The 15279-nt window shown below is 38.5% G+C and overlaps 1 protein-coding gene across 1 annotated transcript; it reads left to right on the forward strand.

Annotated features, from left to right (window-relative positions):
* The first annotated feature begins 262 nt into the window (after positions 1–262).
* Positions 263–1204, forward strand: LOC136161669 (vomeronasal type-1 receptor 4-like). Its single transcript, XM_065926695.1, has one exon. It carries the CDS (start codon positions 263–265, stop codon positions 1202–1204), a length of 942 nt encoding a protein of 313 aa, XP_065782767.1.
* Positions 1205–15279: the final 14075 nt, after the last annotated feature.

Consider the following 15279-nt stretch of genomic DNA (forward strand, 5'->3'; position numbering starts at 1 on the left):
AATAAATTTGTGAAGAATAAAGAAGTGATCACATGAGTATCTTCAGTTATTAATTTTACATATTAGTTTTCTTTAAATGTTATACATGAAACCTTTCAAAGGCTGCTGGTAACAGAAACACAAGAAGCAAATATTTCCAAGTGGGAGCTATTGTTAAATGGAGAATAATGGATTTCAGTTGACACGATGCATGAAACCCATGCCTCATATTCCCACGCAGGACATTCTAACTCAAAAGTACCAGTGACTATGAACTGAAATGATGGCCAGCAGCTTTTTCATTATAGGCATGATCATCTTAACACAGTCCGTGGTTGGAATTCTGGGGAATTTCTCACTCCTTTGCAGTTATATCATCATTCACTTCTTGGGTTACAGGTTACGGTCCACAGATTTGATCCTTAAGCACCTAATTGTGGCCAACTCCTTGGTCCTCCTCTCTAAAGGGGTGCCCCAGACAATGGCAGTCTTTGGGTGGAAGCATATCCGCAGTGATGTTGGCTGCAAACTTCTCTTCTTTCTACACAGAGTGGGGAGGGGAGTGTCCATCAGTAGCATCTGCCTCTTGAGTGTCTTTCAGGTGATCACGATCAGTCCCTGGAACTCCAGGTGGGCAGCGCTGAAAGTAACAGCTCCCAAGTACGTGGTTCTCTCTATTTTCCTGTGTTGGATCCTGCAAATGCTGGTAAATGTCGTTTTTCCTTTCAATATGACTGGCAAAAGGAGTGACAAAAACAACACAGAGGAAAGAGATTTTGGCTACTGTTCTTCTATTGTTATTGACAAAACTGAAGACGCCTTGTATGCAGCATTGCTATTATTCCCTGATGTTTTATGTTTGGGACTCACTCTCTGGGCCAGCACCTCCATGGTTCTCATCCTGTACAGACATAAGCAGCAGGTCCAGCACATTCGTAGGACCGAAGCCTCCTCCAGGTCCTCCCTTGAGTCCAGAGCTACTAAATTCATCCTCCTCCTCGGGAGCACCTTTGTCTACATTTATATTCTTTCCTCCATCTGTCAAGTTCTTTTGGGTCTTTTTGATCAGCCAAGTCAGTTCCTTGTGGACATCACTATAATCATTGCAGCGTGTTTCCCAACTGTCAGCCCCTTTCTGCTCATGAGCTATAACTCCAGTGTACACAGGCTCTATTTTGCCTGGATAAGAAATGCAAAGTCCTCTACTATTATGAGAAAAATGTGAATTTTATTTGTTTCTCTAATGATTGGTTGCCAGTTCATTTATTCACCCTCAGAATCCTAATTTAAATTTTGATTCTTAAGATAATCTTATACTGGACATGCCAAGTATCTTCCTCAGTATAAAGACCAATTGAAATATATTGTCATGAAATATGAATATATTAGTGACATTTTTTGTAGAAAAGGAGTTCAGGTTTATGCAATAAACAACAGGTCTTGAAATAATCTGCATATTATGAACTGTTCAAGTATGTTACTTTTAGTCTGACCAAACAAATTTCCCAGAAATGAAGTAGGTATGGAATTATAGATTCAAGTATACATGAAAATGGTTCAATGTGTGCAGTAGTCAGAAATAACATTGAAGAAATTAATGTCTTTACAGAGTAAAGAATAACCTGGTTAGCACTCAAAGGTAAAATTTGGTAAGATTTTGGGAGTCAGTTACAAGTTTATTGTTCGTGTTTTTTTCTTTTTCCTTCATTTATATTAGCTGGAGACTAATTACTTTGCAATATTGTAGTGGTTTTTGCCATACATTGATCTGAATCAGTCATGAATTTGCATGTGTTCCTCATCATGAACCCCACTCCCACCTCCCTCCCATCTCCCTCCTAGGGTCATCCTTGGGCAACAGCCCTGAGAACTTGTCTCATGCATCAAACCTGGACTGGCAATCTGTTTCACAATTGATAATATACATGTCTCTATGCTACTCTCTCAGATCATCCCACCCTCGCCTTCTCCCACAGAGTCCAAAAGTCTGTTCTAAACATCTGTGTCTCTTTTTCTGTCTTGCATATAGAGTTATCATCACCATCTTTCTAAATTCCATATATATGCCTTAGTATACTGTATTGGTGTTTTTCTTTCTGGCTTACTTCACTCTGTATAATAGGCTCCAGTTTCATCCACCTCATTAGAACTATTTAAATGTTAAGAGAAATAGCAGTATTTATTAGAACGAGTCTTGCAGGGAGATTAGCACATTAAAATATTTTCATGTAGAAATGAGCAGTGTGAAGTGAAGTACAATAAAAAACATGCCGAAAGAAAACTATATTTCAGCAGATTTTTTAAACTGAAGTATATTTGACATATAACAATGTGGAAATTTAAAGTGTAAGATTTGGTAATTTGTTACATGTAAATATTGTAATATGACTGCCATTACAACCAGATATCACAATGCAGAACTCTTCTTTTATGTTAAATTTTTCATTGAATTTTAGTTCATTTACAATATTATGGTAGCGGCAGAGGTACAACATTGTGGTTCAATATATAGGTTATACTTATAATAAAGCTATTATGAGCTATTGGCCATATTCCCTGTGCTGCAAAGTATGTCCTTGTAGTTTTTTTTTTTGTTTGTTTGTTTTTTTTATACCTTGTAGTGTGTACTTCTGAATCTTTACTCTGTCTTGCTCCTTCCCACTTTCTCTCCCCACTGGTAAACACTAGTTTATTCTCTATGTGTGAGAGTCTTTTTCTACTCCATTATTTTCATCCATTTGTACTAGTTTTAGATTGCATATATCAAGTGATAATATACAGTGTTTGTCTTTCTCTGTCTGACTTAATTCACTAAACAGAATGATATCCAGGTCCATCTATGTCTCTTATTACATTTTTGTCCAAATGCTGTAGTGAGTACCTCCACACTGTTAAACCAGAGTGGCAAGAGTGAGCATCATCCCCTTGGTCCTGATATTAGAGGAAAAAGCTTTCAGATATCCACCTCTGAGGGTTTGTCATAAATGGCCTTTTAATTTTGAGAATATTTTCTCTATGCCCGTCTTTCTGAGAATATTTTCCATGAATGGATGCTAGATTTTGTCAATGGTTTTTCTATGTCTGTTGACACAATTTTGTGTTTCTCTTCCTTTTTTTAATGTGGTGTATCAAGTGGATTGATTTGTAGATTTTTAACCATCCTTGTATCTCTGGAAGAATGCTACATGGTAATCATTTATGATACCTTTTATAGTTTGTTGAGTTCTGCCTGCTAATATTTTCTTGAAAACTTTTTTCAACCACATTCATCAAGAAAATGACCTGTAATTTTCTGTAAGGTCTCATTATAGTACTGATTTCAGTGTAGAGATAGCCTGATAGGATAAATTTAAGAGTGTTCCCCTCTTCAACTTTTGGAATAGTTAAAGAAGGATAGATGTTATTTTAAGAAATGTTTCATAGGATCACATGTGACACGCTCAAGTCCTGGACATTGTTTACTGGGAAGTTTTTGATTCAGTTCAGTTCAGTTCAGTCACTCATCGTGTCCGACTCGTTGCAACCCCATGAACCGCAGTACATTAGGCCTCCCTGTCTGTCAGGGGATGTTTAACAGGAGGGTTCCTATCTGCTATTTCTCATAAATCCTCTGTTCCTTATCAGTGGAACAGCAAGCTGCTCCCAGGACTGGGCTCAGTGTGTGAGACAGACTTGGGTCTCCCTCAGTAAACATTCTCTTTATGACAAAACTGCTTTGTCTCAATCTTCTTTCTTGAGATATGGATTGTCTCTAGACCTTATGACTATCGTTAATTCCTTGTTCCCTTGGTAATGGTTGCTGTACATTTAATTTTCTGAACTTTATCATTGTCGAAAGAAATTCCTTGTACAACAGCATACATATACTCGCAGAAAGATCATTAAACACCATTGCTCCATCAGAGCTTAGGTCCCAGTGCCTTTTTTGTCTCTCTCTCTATCCATTAAATCACCCCAACAAGTGGTGCAAAGAACAGGGACTCTGGTATACGTGGCATTTCACACGGAGTGACTCAGGGCCTATCGAGGTCAGTAAGTACTAAGACATGGGTCAAACGGCTAAAAGGCCCCCTCATTTCTCTACTTAACTTCAAACTGCTGGAAAACCCCATCATCTCTTTACTTTAATGCACCATTTCTTTAAAGCTCAGGGACTTTTGGTTTCGCGCCAACAAATAGAAGCTTGCCTTTAAACAGTGGTTAATTGTTATTCTTGGTTCCCTGATAAAGACAGTTTTGATGCAGAAATTTGGTACTGGGTCAAAGAAAATGTTAAAGGAGCCACCAAACGGAGAAAAAATATTCCAATCGACTTCTGGCCCCTATGGGCTCTCATTAAAGCTGTAATTCTGTCATTTCAAGGTAACTTCTAGTCCTCCTAATATTCAACAACAGACAGAACACTTATTACATGAATATAAATTAAATGATAAAACTTTACAAAAGGCCCAATTAGAAAAACATAAAATATTTCAGAATTTTCCTACAAGCCCTGCCACAGCTGCTTCAAATGCTCCTCCTCTGCCAGCAGGAACAAATCCTAAAGTCTATCCTTTGCTAGAACCTAATGATTCTTACAACGACTCTCCTGAGACCCTTTTTGACATCAAAGCTGGTAATCCTTTCTTAGATAATAATCATAAGTCCTTAGTACAGACTCATATTTGCAAAAAATCCATACGTACTCACTCTCCTCCATGACAGAAGCTCTCTGAATTACTGGCTTTGCAATCACAAGTCTCTGAACCAGATGGTTTCTCCGCCTTTCCAGTTTTAAGAACTCCTGATGCTCAAGGGCACATAATATCTCAATATGAAGGTATTAGTTTTTTCCATGCAACAAATGAAAAACACTGTAACTGTGTATGGCCCACATTTGCCTTTTACTAAAGAGCTTCTAAATGCTGTGTCATCTTCTATTGGAAACTTTATTCCCTATGATTGGCGAATTCTAGTAAAAGCTCTCCTTAAACCAGGAGAATATCTTCAATGGACAATGGGTTCATGATATAGCCAGAGATCTTGCTAACAAGAATGCCCGAGCTGGCACTCCCAAAACCAAATGACTTTTGAGATGTTAACTGACACCAGGCAATTTGATGCCCTAGAAGCTCAAATACAATGCCCTTCCTTGATGCATGAACAATTATAGACAGTGACCCTTGAAACTTGGGATCGAATTACTCCTCAAGGAGAGCCTACAGGTAGCTACACCAAAATATTACAAGGACATAATGAAAATTACGCTGATTTTTTAGCTAGATTAGAAACTGCTATTTCCCGTACTGTAATTAGAGAAGAAGTCATAAAACAGCCAGAGAGATTACTTGTTTATGAGAATGCAAATCAGGAACGTCAAACAACTATCGCTCCAGTTCATGAGACTGGGACTATTATTGATTATTTGAAGTCTTGTCTCAATCCAGGATCAGAAACTCAAAAGATGCAAATGCTAGCTGAGACAATGGCTGCTGTCTTTAGAAAGGAAAATGAAGGATGCTTTACAAGTAGAGATAAAAACCATTTAAATAGGGACTCCCCTAATAAGGTTAATAATCAAACCTCCAAGAATTTGCCCTCATTGCCATAGAGGAATGCATTGGGCCAAAAATTGTAAATCTAAATTTGATACTGAAGGAAGGACTATTCCAGGAATCTCCAAGCAGGGGACCCTCCAGGTCTTCTTCAACAAAAACCAGGGGCAAATTCCATCTTTCCCCTCAAACCCTCAACATCCAGCAGTGTTGCCATCAATAAATCAGCCCTAAATGATTTTCTCCTTTACCCTCAAGCAGTCCATACTAGCATACCTACCGGACTTCTCGGGGCCCCACCCCCAAACCCTTTTTGTCTTTTCCTAGGCTGATCTAGTTTGACTAGTAAAGGAATTGCTGTTCACCCTGGAATAATTAATTCAGATTTTAAAGGAGAAGTTCAAATCAGATGTCATCTCAGATTCTATGGCAATTGAAAAAGGGGGACAAAATTGGTCAATTACTACTTTTGTCTTAGTTCAGTTGCCCAGTAATGTCCGACTCTTTGTGACCCCATGAATCACAGCACGCCAGGCCTCCCTGTCCATCACAAACTCCCGGAGTTCACTCAAACTCATGCCCATCGAGTCGGTGATGCCATCCAACCATCTCATCCTCTCTCTTCCCCTTCTCCTCCTGCCCCCAATCCCTCCCAGCATCAGGGTCTTTTCCAATGAGTCACCACTTCGCATGAGGTGGCTAAAGTATTGGAGTTTCAACTGCAGAATCAGTCCCTCCAATGAACACCCAGAACCTATCTCCTTTAGGATGGACTGGTTGGATCTCCCTGTAGTCCAAGGGACTCTCAAGACTCTTCTCCAACACCACAGTTCAAAAACATTAATTTTTTGGCCCTTAGCTTTCTTCACAGTCCAACTCTCACATCCATACGTGACCACTGGAGAAACCATAGCCTTGACCAGATGGACCTTTGCTGGCAACACATTTCTATTAACTCCTCTAATGATATATGGACAGGCAGATTCAACAGTACAGACCAAAAACAATCCTTATGGACATCATTGGTAACTGAATATGCCTGACCAAATATAAATATCAAATTAATGATAGAAGATTTTCTGGTCTCCTTGACACTGGTCTGATATTACTATTATTTCCAAACTTATGGCCCAAATCATGGCCTATACAAAAAATCTCTTGCCAAATTGCAGGAATTTCTCAAACCAAAATGCAAGAAGTCTATCAAAGTGTTCAAATATACCCCTGTGAGGTACCAGAAGACCAACCTGCAACATTAAAACTTTATGTGGTGAGTGAGTGAAGTGAAGTCGCTCAGTTGTGTCTGACTCTTTGCCACCCCGTGGACCGTAGCCCAACAGGTTCCTCCATCCAAGGGATTCTCCAGGCAAGAATATTGGAGTGGGTTGCCATTTCCTTCTCCTTATGTGATAAATGCACCCCTTAATCTAATATGTAAGGACTTACTTATGCAATGGCAAACTCAGGTATACATTCCACATTTTTCCTAGGGGCCACTGATCATTTAACAAACAAAACAATTATTAAAATAACTGGGAAAAGTGACAAGCCTATTTGGACAAAGCAATGGCCCCTTATGAAAGATAAATTACAGGCTGTTAAAGAATTGATAGACACACAGTTAAAATCGAAACATATTGAGGAATCTTGCTCTCCTTGGAACTCTCCTATTTTTGTTATAAAAAATAAATCTAACTAATGGTGTCTCTTAACAGACGTTAGAAAATTGAATGCATCTATGAAACCTATGGGTGTATTGCAACTAGGGATCTCATCACCTACTACTATTCCTCAAAATTAGCATATTATTATTATTGATTTACAAGATTGCTTTTTCAATATACCCCTACACCCTTTAGACCGGGAGAGATTCACTTTCTCTCTCCCTCATCCTAATCATATTGGGTCTCATAAAAGATTTCAATGGACTATGTTACCTCAAGATATACTTAACAGTCCCACTATTTGTCAGAATTTTGTAGCCAAGGCTTTACACCCAATGTGACAACAATTCCCTCATGCATATATCATTAATGATATACTGTGACTATAAAAAAGAAAACTGACATTTTTGACACTGAATGGCCATGATATTCTTTAGATGCCAGAAAAAAACTGATTAAAATAAAATCATTTCTGAATTTGCAAAACCTGTTTTCCGTACACATGCAGTTATGAAAAGGTTAACTTGTTAAAATACATTTTTGAAGCTTCAATTCTGCCTGGGAAACAAAAACAGGCCTAGGAAAAAGCCTGAAGTTCGCTCTTATCATGTCCTTGGGATACACAGCCCACTCTCTCTGGGACTTCAGTCATAAACAAATTGGAAGAACTCAAAAAAAAAAAAATTTTTTTTTAATTTCAAGCGGAAAACCATCTCTATCCGTCCTCTAAATTTACCTGTGTCTCAATGTATGTCTTTGTTTTTAGATAGTATGAAGTTAAATGAGCTCTATTTAAATTCAGGTTCCTGTGAACTGAAAAATATTCAATATTACATATACTGTTTCAGTTCAGTTCAGTTCAGTTTCTCAGTCGTGTCCAACTCTTTGCAACCCCAGGAATCTTAGCACACCAGGCCTCCCTGTCCATCACCAACTCCCGGAGTTCACTCAAACTCATATCCATCAAGTCGGTGATGTCATCCAGCCATCTCATCGTCTGTCGTCCCCTTCTCCTCCCGTCCTCTATCCCTCCCAGCATCAGGCTCTTTTCCAATGAGTCAACACTTTGCATGAAGTGGCAAAAGTATTGGAGTTTCAGCTTCAGCGTCAGTCCTTCCAGTGAACACCCAGGACTGATATCCTTTAGTATGGACTGGTTGGATCTCCTTGCAGACCAAGGGTCTTCTCCAGCACCACAGTTCAAAAGCATCAATTTTTCGGTGCTCAGCTTTCTTCCCAATCCAACTCTCACATTCATACATGACCACTGGAAAAAGCATAGCCTTGACTAGACAGACCTTTGTTGGCAAAGTAATGTTTCTGCTTTTTAATATTGTCTAAGTAGGTGATAAATTTCCTTTCAAGGAGTAAGCGTCATTTAATTTCATGGCTGCAGTCACCATCTGCAGTGATTTTGGAGCCCCCAGAAATAAAGTCTGACACTGTTTCCACTGTTTCCCCATCTATTTTCCATGAAGTAACGGGACCAGATGCCATGATTTTAGTTTTCCGAATGTTGAGCTTTAAACCAACTTTTTCACCCTCCTCTTTCACTTTCATCAAGAGGCTGAAATAAAACGTAATGTATATTTAAATATAAATATAATTTAAAAATAATTGTATGGTAATCTATTTAAGATGTCTTAAGTCATCACATTATATAATACATTTATTGTGCCTAGGTTTAAGGTAAACTAAATTTGTCAACAAAAGTAACTTTTGATGCTGCTAAGTCGCTTTAGTCGTGTCCGACTCTCTGCAACCCCATAGATGGCAGTCCACCAGCTTCCCCTGTCCCTGGGCTTCTCCAGGCAAGAACACTGGAGTGGGTTGCCACTTCCCTCTCCATAAACATATATATATATATAAAAATAAATAAATAAGATAAAAACTTTTAAATAAACTCTATTAAAAGTAATAATCTATTATTATAATTTAAAATAATCTCTTAGTATTGGGATAACTTAAATTTCTAGAGTTATTTTAAACTAAATAATAAAAATTCAATAAATAGCTAGGTCATTTCCAAACAAAATAAGACTTTAAATCATTTATTACTGAACACTAACTTCTTCTTACAGAATATTTCTCTAACATAAAACTTAAAGAGATTTTTGGACTATTAACAAATATATAAATATGTTATATTATAGAAATATATTGTTTAAATACAATTGTATAAATATATATGTGTGTGTATATTTACATATATATAAATATATATATATTATAATATACAATATAATAAACATATTCACCAATCTATAAAATGCTATTATACAAGATATTTCATGGTTGCTAAAGAAAAATAAGATATATATTTTTAATAAAAAGGTATAAGGAATGACGAATGGAATGATGAATATAAAAATATAAAAAAGATTTATGGCAAATGCATGTACCTCATTGCCCTGAACTTTCATCCTCTTCCTTCTTGCATGTCTCAATCGATACATTCTTCTTTTATACGGGTCACACCTCTCCGAGGTGAAGCTACATGACATGGTATAACCCACCTTTTAGCTTACTTTGCAATAATGAGAACACCTAATTCTATAAAAACAAACAATGGCCCTGCCTGTATTTCTAGACAGTTCAAACAATTTTTACTTTCATTCTATATTAAACACATTACAGACATTCCTTGTAATCCACAAACATGAGACACAGTTAAACACATCACACACAGAAAATACAAAAAAAATTTTTCTTAAAGGGGAAAGGGATAGGAACACTTTTATCTTCCTTATCTAGAGCAGATTCTACTAGATTCCAATGCAATATGTCCTTTAAACCTATAAATATTGTTAATATAGCTTTATTTGTTTTGAATTTTTTTTTACTTACTGCAAGGAGATATTTTGACAAAAGCAGAAAAATATTTAGAGACACTGAAGGACACCTCCCTTCCTCTTCCCATTTGGTATCAAGACGGGTTAACTAATCAATGGAAATCTAGAAAACTAATCTTACAGGGAAAGGGGTATGCTTCTATTTCTCCAGATGGATCCAACGAACTCACATGGCTTCCTCTTCGGAAGATTTGACCTAAGGGGGCTCCCAACATTCAAACTAGAGATGAAACAACAACAACCTCAGGAGGAAGAAATTCCAGTACAAGCCATGGCGGCTTTAAAACATTTCAAAAAAATGCCACACTCGCCGTCATCGACCTTATGATCTCCCTACTTGGGGACAGATAAAAACCCTTACTAATCAAGCTGAAAATCTGATTTCTCAACAGGGAATGCCTCGGAATCCTGAAAATATATATATATATTTTGCTATGCTTTCTTTGCTTGCTTTTGCTTCCCCCGCTCAGGCTGACTTGATTGATCACACTTATTGGTCTTATGTACCTAAGCCCCCTTTTCATTGTAGGTCCTAGAATGGACAGATACAGGACCAATGGCATCCACTAATGACTCGACACATATGCCCCCTCCTTGGAGCTTGGAGGGGCCCTCTCATCCTGAGAAAGAAGGCAGACTAAGTGACATTTCTCTAGGCTATGAAATCCTTCCTTTATGAATGGGCCCAACAAAATTGTGTATTAATGTTAGTCGACAAATATGGGCTTTCGTCGTGCCTCCAAAAAAGAACTTCCACACATTGCTTGGAGTGTTTTTTGCCCTGTCCTTTTCTGAAAACCATGTCAACACTACCAAAACTCTAGGAAGAAGACAAAAGTTAGAATGTAAGGGGGTTACTTATAAAGACATTAAATACATCCTATTTACTGAGATAGATATCAAGCTGAATCAGGGAAACTAATGTTTATGGCCAATTGCACTATTCTTGATTGGGGACTCCGTGGTATATGGCTATTTAACTGCTCAGATTATAATAACAGTACTATATGTGATTATGTTATTCAAGTAACAGAAAAGATTACCAACAGTTCAATGAAACACTGCCATGAAAAGGACTCCTTGGCTGGCTTGATGGTGAAATGACACCTTCTCGCCCTCAAAACGTCTTTGATAAACAGATTGGGCCTAGACAATGGGGCATCTGGAAACTTGCAGCAAGCACTGAAGAACTTGGGACTTAGACTGGACATGTCACAGGGACCAATCAGAGTCATAGTAATTATTTCTTTTGCTATCATCAATCATAGTTCATAGAAGCCTATGTTCCACTTCCTTTTGTTGTAGCTATAGGAAACTTAGAATTCATTAAGACTTTACCTTCTGTAACTTGTATAAATTGCAAATTATATACTTATCTTAATTCCTCTATTTCCTTAAGACATGATAGATACCCTTTTGATTCTTCGATCTCGGCGTAGTCTGTCGTTAGCAGTAAATCTCCAATGGACCTGGGAAGAAGGCCCCATGGCTGGACTTGCTTCCTGGTTACTTACTAAACAGCTCCAATGATCTAAATGATTCATTGGATTGCTGATTCTTGGCATTTTGGGATTAATAGCTGTTTGCACCATTGCTGCCATCACTGGCATTGCATTACAAACCTCAATTCAAACCCATAATTTTATCCAAATTTGGACTAAAGATGCTCATACTATTTGGGTCACTCAGGCTCAGATAGATGAGGATATTTAAGATGAAATACAAGAACTAAAAACAGTCATCAAATGGGTTGGAGATCAAGTAATAGATATACAAAAACAGGTGATACTTAAATATGATTGGAATTCTACTCAATTTTCTGTTACTCCTGTTCAATTTAATCATAGTGCCTACAACTGGGAACAAATCAAATTTCCTTTACAAAACATCCATGATAATGTCTCTCTGAAAGTACAATGTTACAAAAAGAAATCCTTGAAACCTCTTCTAAAAATCTGCCCTCTTCCACTCATTTGGAAACCTTAGCTGAACAACTAGCTGATCAATTATCTGGGCTAGGCCCATGCAGATGGTCTCAAAGCATCACACACAGCATCGGGTCAGGAACTATAATTTTGGTGATTGTCTTGAAATTGTATTTGCATTTACCATTACCTTCATTGTTAAAAATTGTTAAAACTAAACAAACTCAAATGCTCAGAGGCCTTTCTACATATGTTATGAATAAATAAGGGAGAATTGTCAGGGGATGTTTAACGGGAGGATTCCTACGTGCTGTTTCCCAAAAATCCTCTGTTCTTTTTCAGTGGAAAGCCAAGCCGCTCCCAGGGCTGGGGTCATTGTGGGAGACATGCTTGGGTCTCCCTCAGTAAACATTCTCTTTATGACAAAGTTTAGTCTCGATCCTCTTTTTTGAAATATGGATTGTCTCCTGACCTTATGACTGTTGTTAATCCCTTGTTTCCTTGGTAAGCGTTGCTGCACGTTTAGTTTTCTGATCTTTATCATTGTTGAAAGAAATTCCTTGTACAACAGCCTATACATTATCACAAAATGTTCATTAAAGCACATTTGCTCCATCAGAGCTTAGGTTCCCGTGTCTTTTCTTTCACTCTCCCCACCCCCCCCCCCCCATCGTCCAGCTCTTTCTCTGGAGCATAGAGACCCATCGTGCTCACTCTCCTATACGGGCTTCCAAGTACCCATCGAGAGAGCACCCTGTGCCTTCATGAGCAATGCAAGCCCTGTATCAAGGGCTTTATTGGTCCACGGTGTAAACCAGGGACTATCAGCCACTTTCGCTCTTTCACTTCCTTATCATTGACTCCGACCACAAGGTTCCAGTCCATTCAAGGATCCTAACAACTGTCCATCACCAGCTCCCAGAGTTTACCCAAATTCATGTCCATTGAGTCCGTGATGCCATTCAACCATCTCATCTTCTGTCGTCCCGTTTTCCTCCCGCCTTCAATCTTTCCCAACATCAGGGTCTTTTCCAATGAGTCAGCTATTCACATCAGGTGGTCAAAGTATTGGAGCTTCAGGTTGAACATCAGTCCTTCCAATGAATATTCAGGACTGATTTCCGTTAGAATGGGCTGGTTAGATCTCCTTGCAGGCGAAGGGACTCTCAAGAGTCTTCTCCCACACCACAGCTCAAAGCATCAATTTTTCAGCGCGCAGCTTTCTTTATAGTCCAAATTTCACATAAAGACATGACTACTGGAAAAACCACAGCCTTGACTAAATGGAGCTTTGTGGACAAAGTCATGTCTCTGTTTTTAATATGCTGTCTAGTTTGGTCATAAGTTTCCTTCCAAGGAGTATGCCTCTTTTAATTTCATGGCTGCAATCACCATCTGCAGTGATTTTGGAAACCCCAGAATAAAGTCTGACATTTTTTCCACTCTTTCCCCATCTATTTGCCATGGAGTGTTGGGACCAGATGCCATGATCTTAGTTTTCTGAGTGTTGAGCTTTAAGCCAACTTCTCCACTCTCTTCTTTCACTTTCCTGAAGAGGCTTATTAGTTCTTCTTCACGTTCTGCCATAAGGGTGGTGCCATCTGCATATCTCAGGTTATTGATATTTCTCCCAGCAATCTTGAGTTCAGCTTGTGCTACTTCCAGCCTAGCACTTCTCATGATGTACTCTGCATATAAGTTAAATAAGGAGGGTGACAATACACAGCTTTAATGTATTCCTTTTCTTATTTGGGACCAGCCTTTTGTTTCATATCCAGTTCTAACTGTTGCTTCCTGACCTGCATACAGGTTTCTCAAGAGGCAGGTCAGGTCGTGTGGTATTCCCATCTCTTTCAGAATTTTCCACAGTTTATTGTGATCCACACAGTCAATGGCTTTGGCACAGTCAATAAGTCAGAGATAGATGTGTTTCTGGATCTCTCTTGCTTTTTCAATGATCCATAGGATGTTGGTATTTATCACTGGTTATTCTGCCCTTTCTAAAACCAGTTAAACATCTGGAAGTTCACAGTTCACGTATTGCTGAAGTCTGACTTGGAGAATTTTGAGCATTACTTTACAAGCGTGTGAGATGAGAGCAATTGTGCAGTAGCTTCAGCGTTTCTTGGCATTGCCTTTCTTTGGGGCTGGAATGAGAATGGACCTTTCCCAGTTCTGTGGCCACTGCTGAGTTTTCCAAATTTGCTGACATATTGAGTGCAGCACTCACACAGCATCATCTTTTAGGAGTTGAAACAGCTCAACTGGAATTCCATCACCTCCACTAACTTTGTTCGTAGTGATTCTTCCTAAGGCCCACTTGACTGCACATTCCACGATGTCTGGCTCTAGGTGAGTGTGAGTGATCACACCATCATGATTATCTGGGTCGTCAAGATCTCTTTGGTACAGTTCTTCTGTGTATTCTTGCCACCTCTTCTTAGTATCTTCTGATTCTGTTAGGTCCATACTATTTCTGTCCTTTATTGAGCCCATCTTTGCATGAAGTGTTCCCTGTGTATCTCTAATTTTCTTGAATAGATCTCTAGTCTTTCCCATTCTATTGTTTTCCTGTACTTTTTGCATTGATTGCTAAGGGAGATTTTCTTATCTCTCCTGCCTATTCTTTGGAACTCTGCATTCATATATGTATATCTTTCCTTTTCTCCTTTGCTTTTCATGTCTCTTCTTTTCACAGCTATTTCTAAGGCCTCCTCAGAGAGCCATTTTGCTTCTTTTCATACAAGATAGTCTATTTTCTCCTAATTGAGTCTTTAAAGACTGTTTCTAGAAAGTTGGTCAGTTAAGTGGGTTTGGGTATTTTCTTTACATTTTTCTCACACATTTGAAGTAGGCCTGTATTGATATCAAGTTTTCTCCTAAAACTGTGTTTAATGTGTTCCATCAGTTTTTGAAAGTTGTGTTTTTGTTCTCATTTGTCTTCTGGTAAATTTTGATTTACTCTTGATTTCTTTTTTTAACCTATCATATTTTAGTAGTGTGTGGTTTAGCCTCTATGTGTTTGTGTCTTTGCAGATTTATGTCTGAGAAAAGTCTCATGCAGGGAACGTAGTGAAGGAGCTCGTTTTTTGTTTTGAATCCAGTCAGGCGATGGTACAGAAACCCTGTGCGTGAGTCCCAAGGTGATTGTTTTTCTTCTAAGTGTGTGTTTTTCCTCTCCACACAGTGGGTCCATTTCCCCAGAGGAAGAAAACCTCTGAATCAATTGGGAACTATGGGCAGACTGGGGTCTGATGCTCGGGCTATGTAGGTGCCAATGGCTGTGCTGTCGCAGCCTCAAGTGTAAGTACCCAATGTCCTTCCC

This window comes from Muntiacus reevesi, chromosome 2, assembly GCF_963930625.1.
Source record: "Muntiacus reevesi chromosome 2, mMunRee1.1, whole genome shotgun sequence".
In the NCBI taxonomy this organism is placed as follows: Eukaryota; Metazoa; Chordata; class Mammalia; order Artiodactyla; family Cervidae; genus Muntiacus; species Muntiacus reevesi.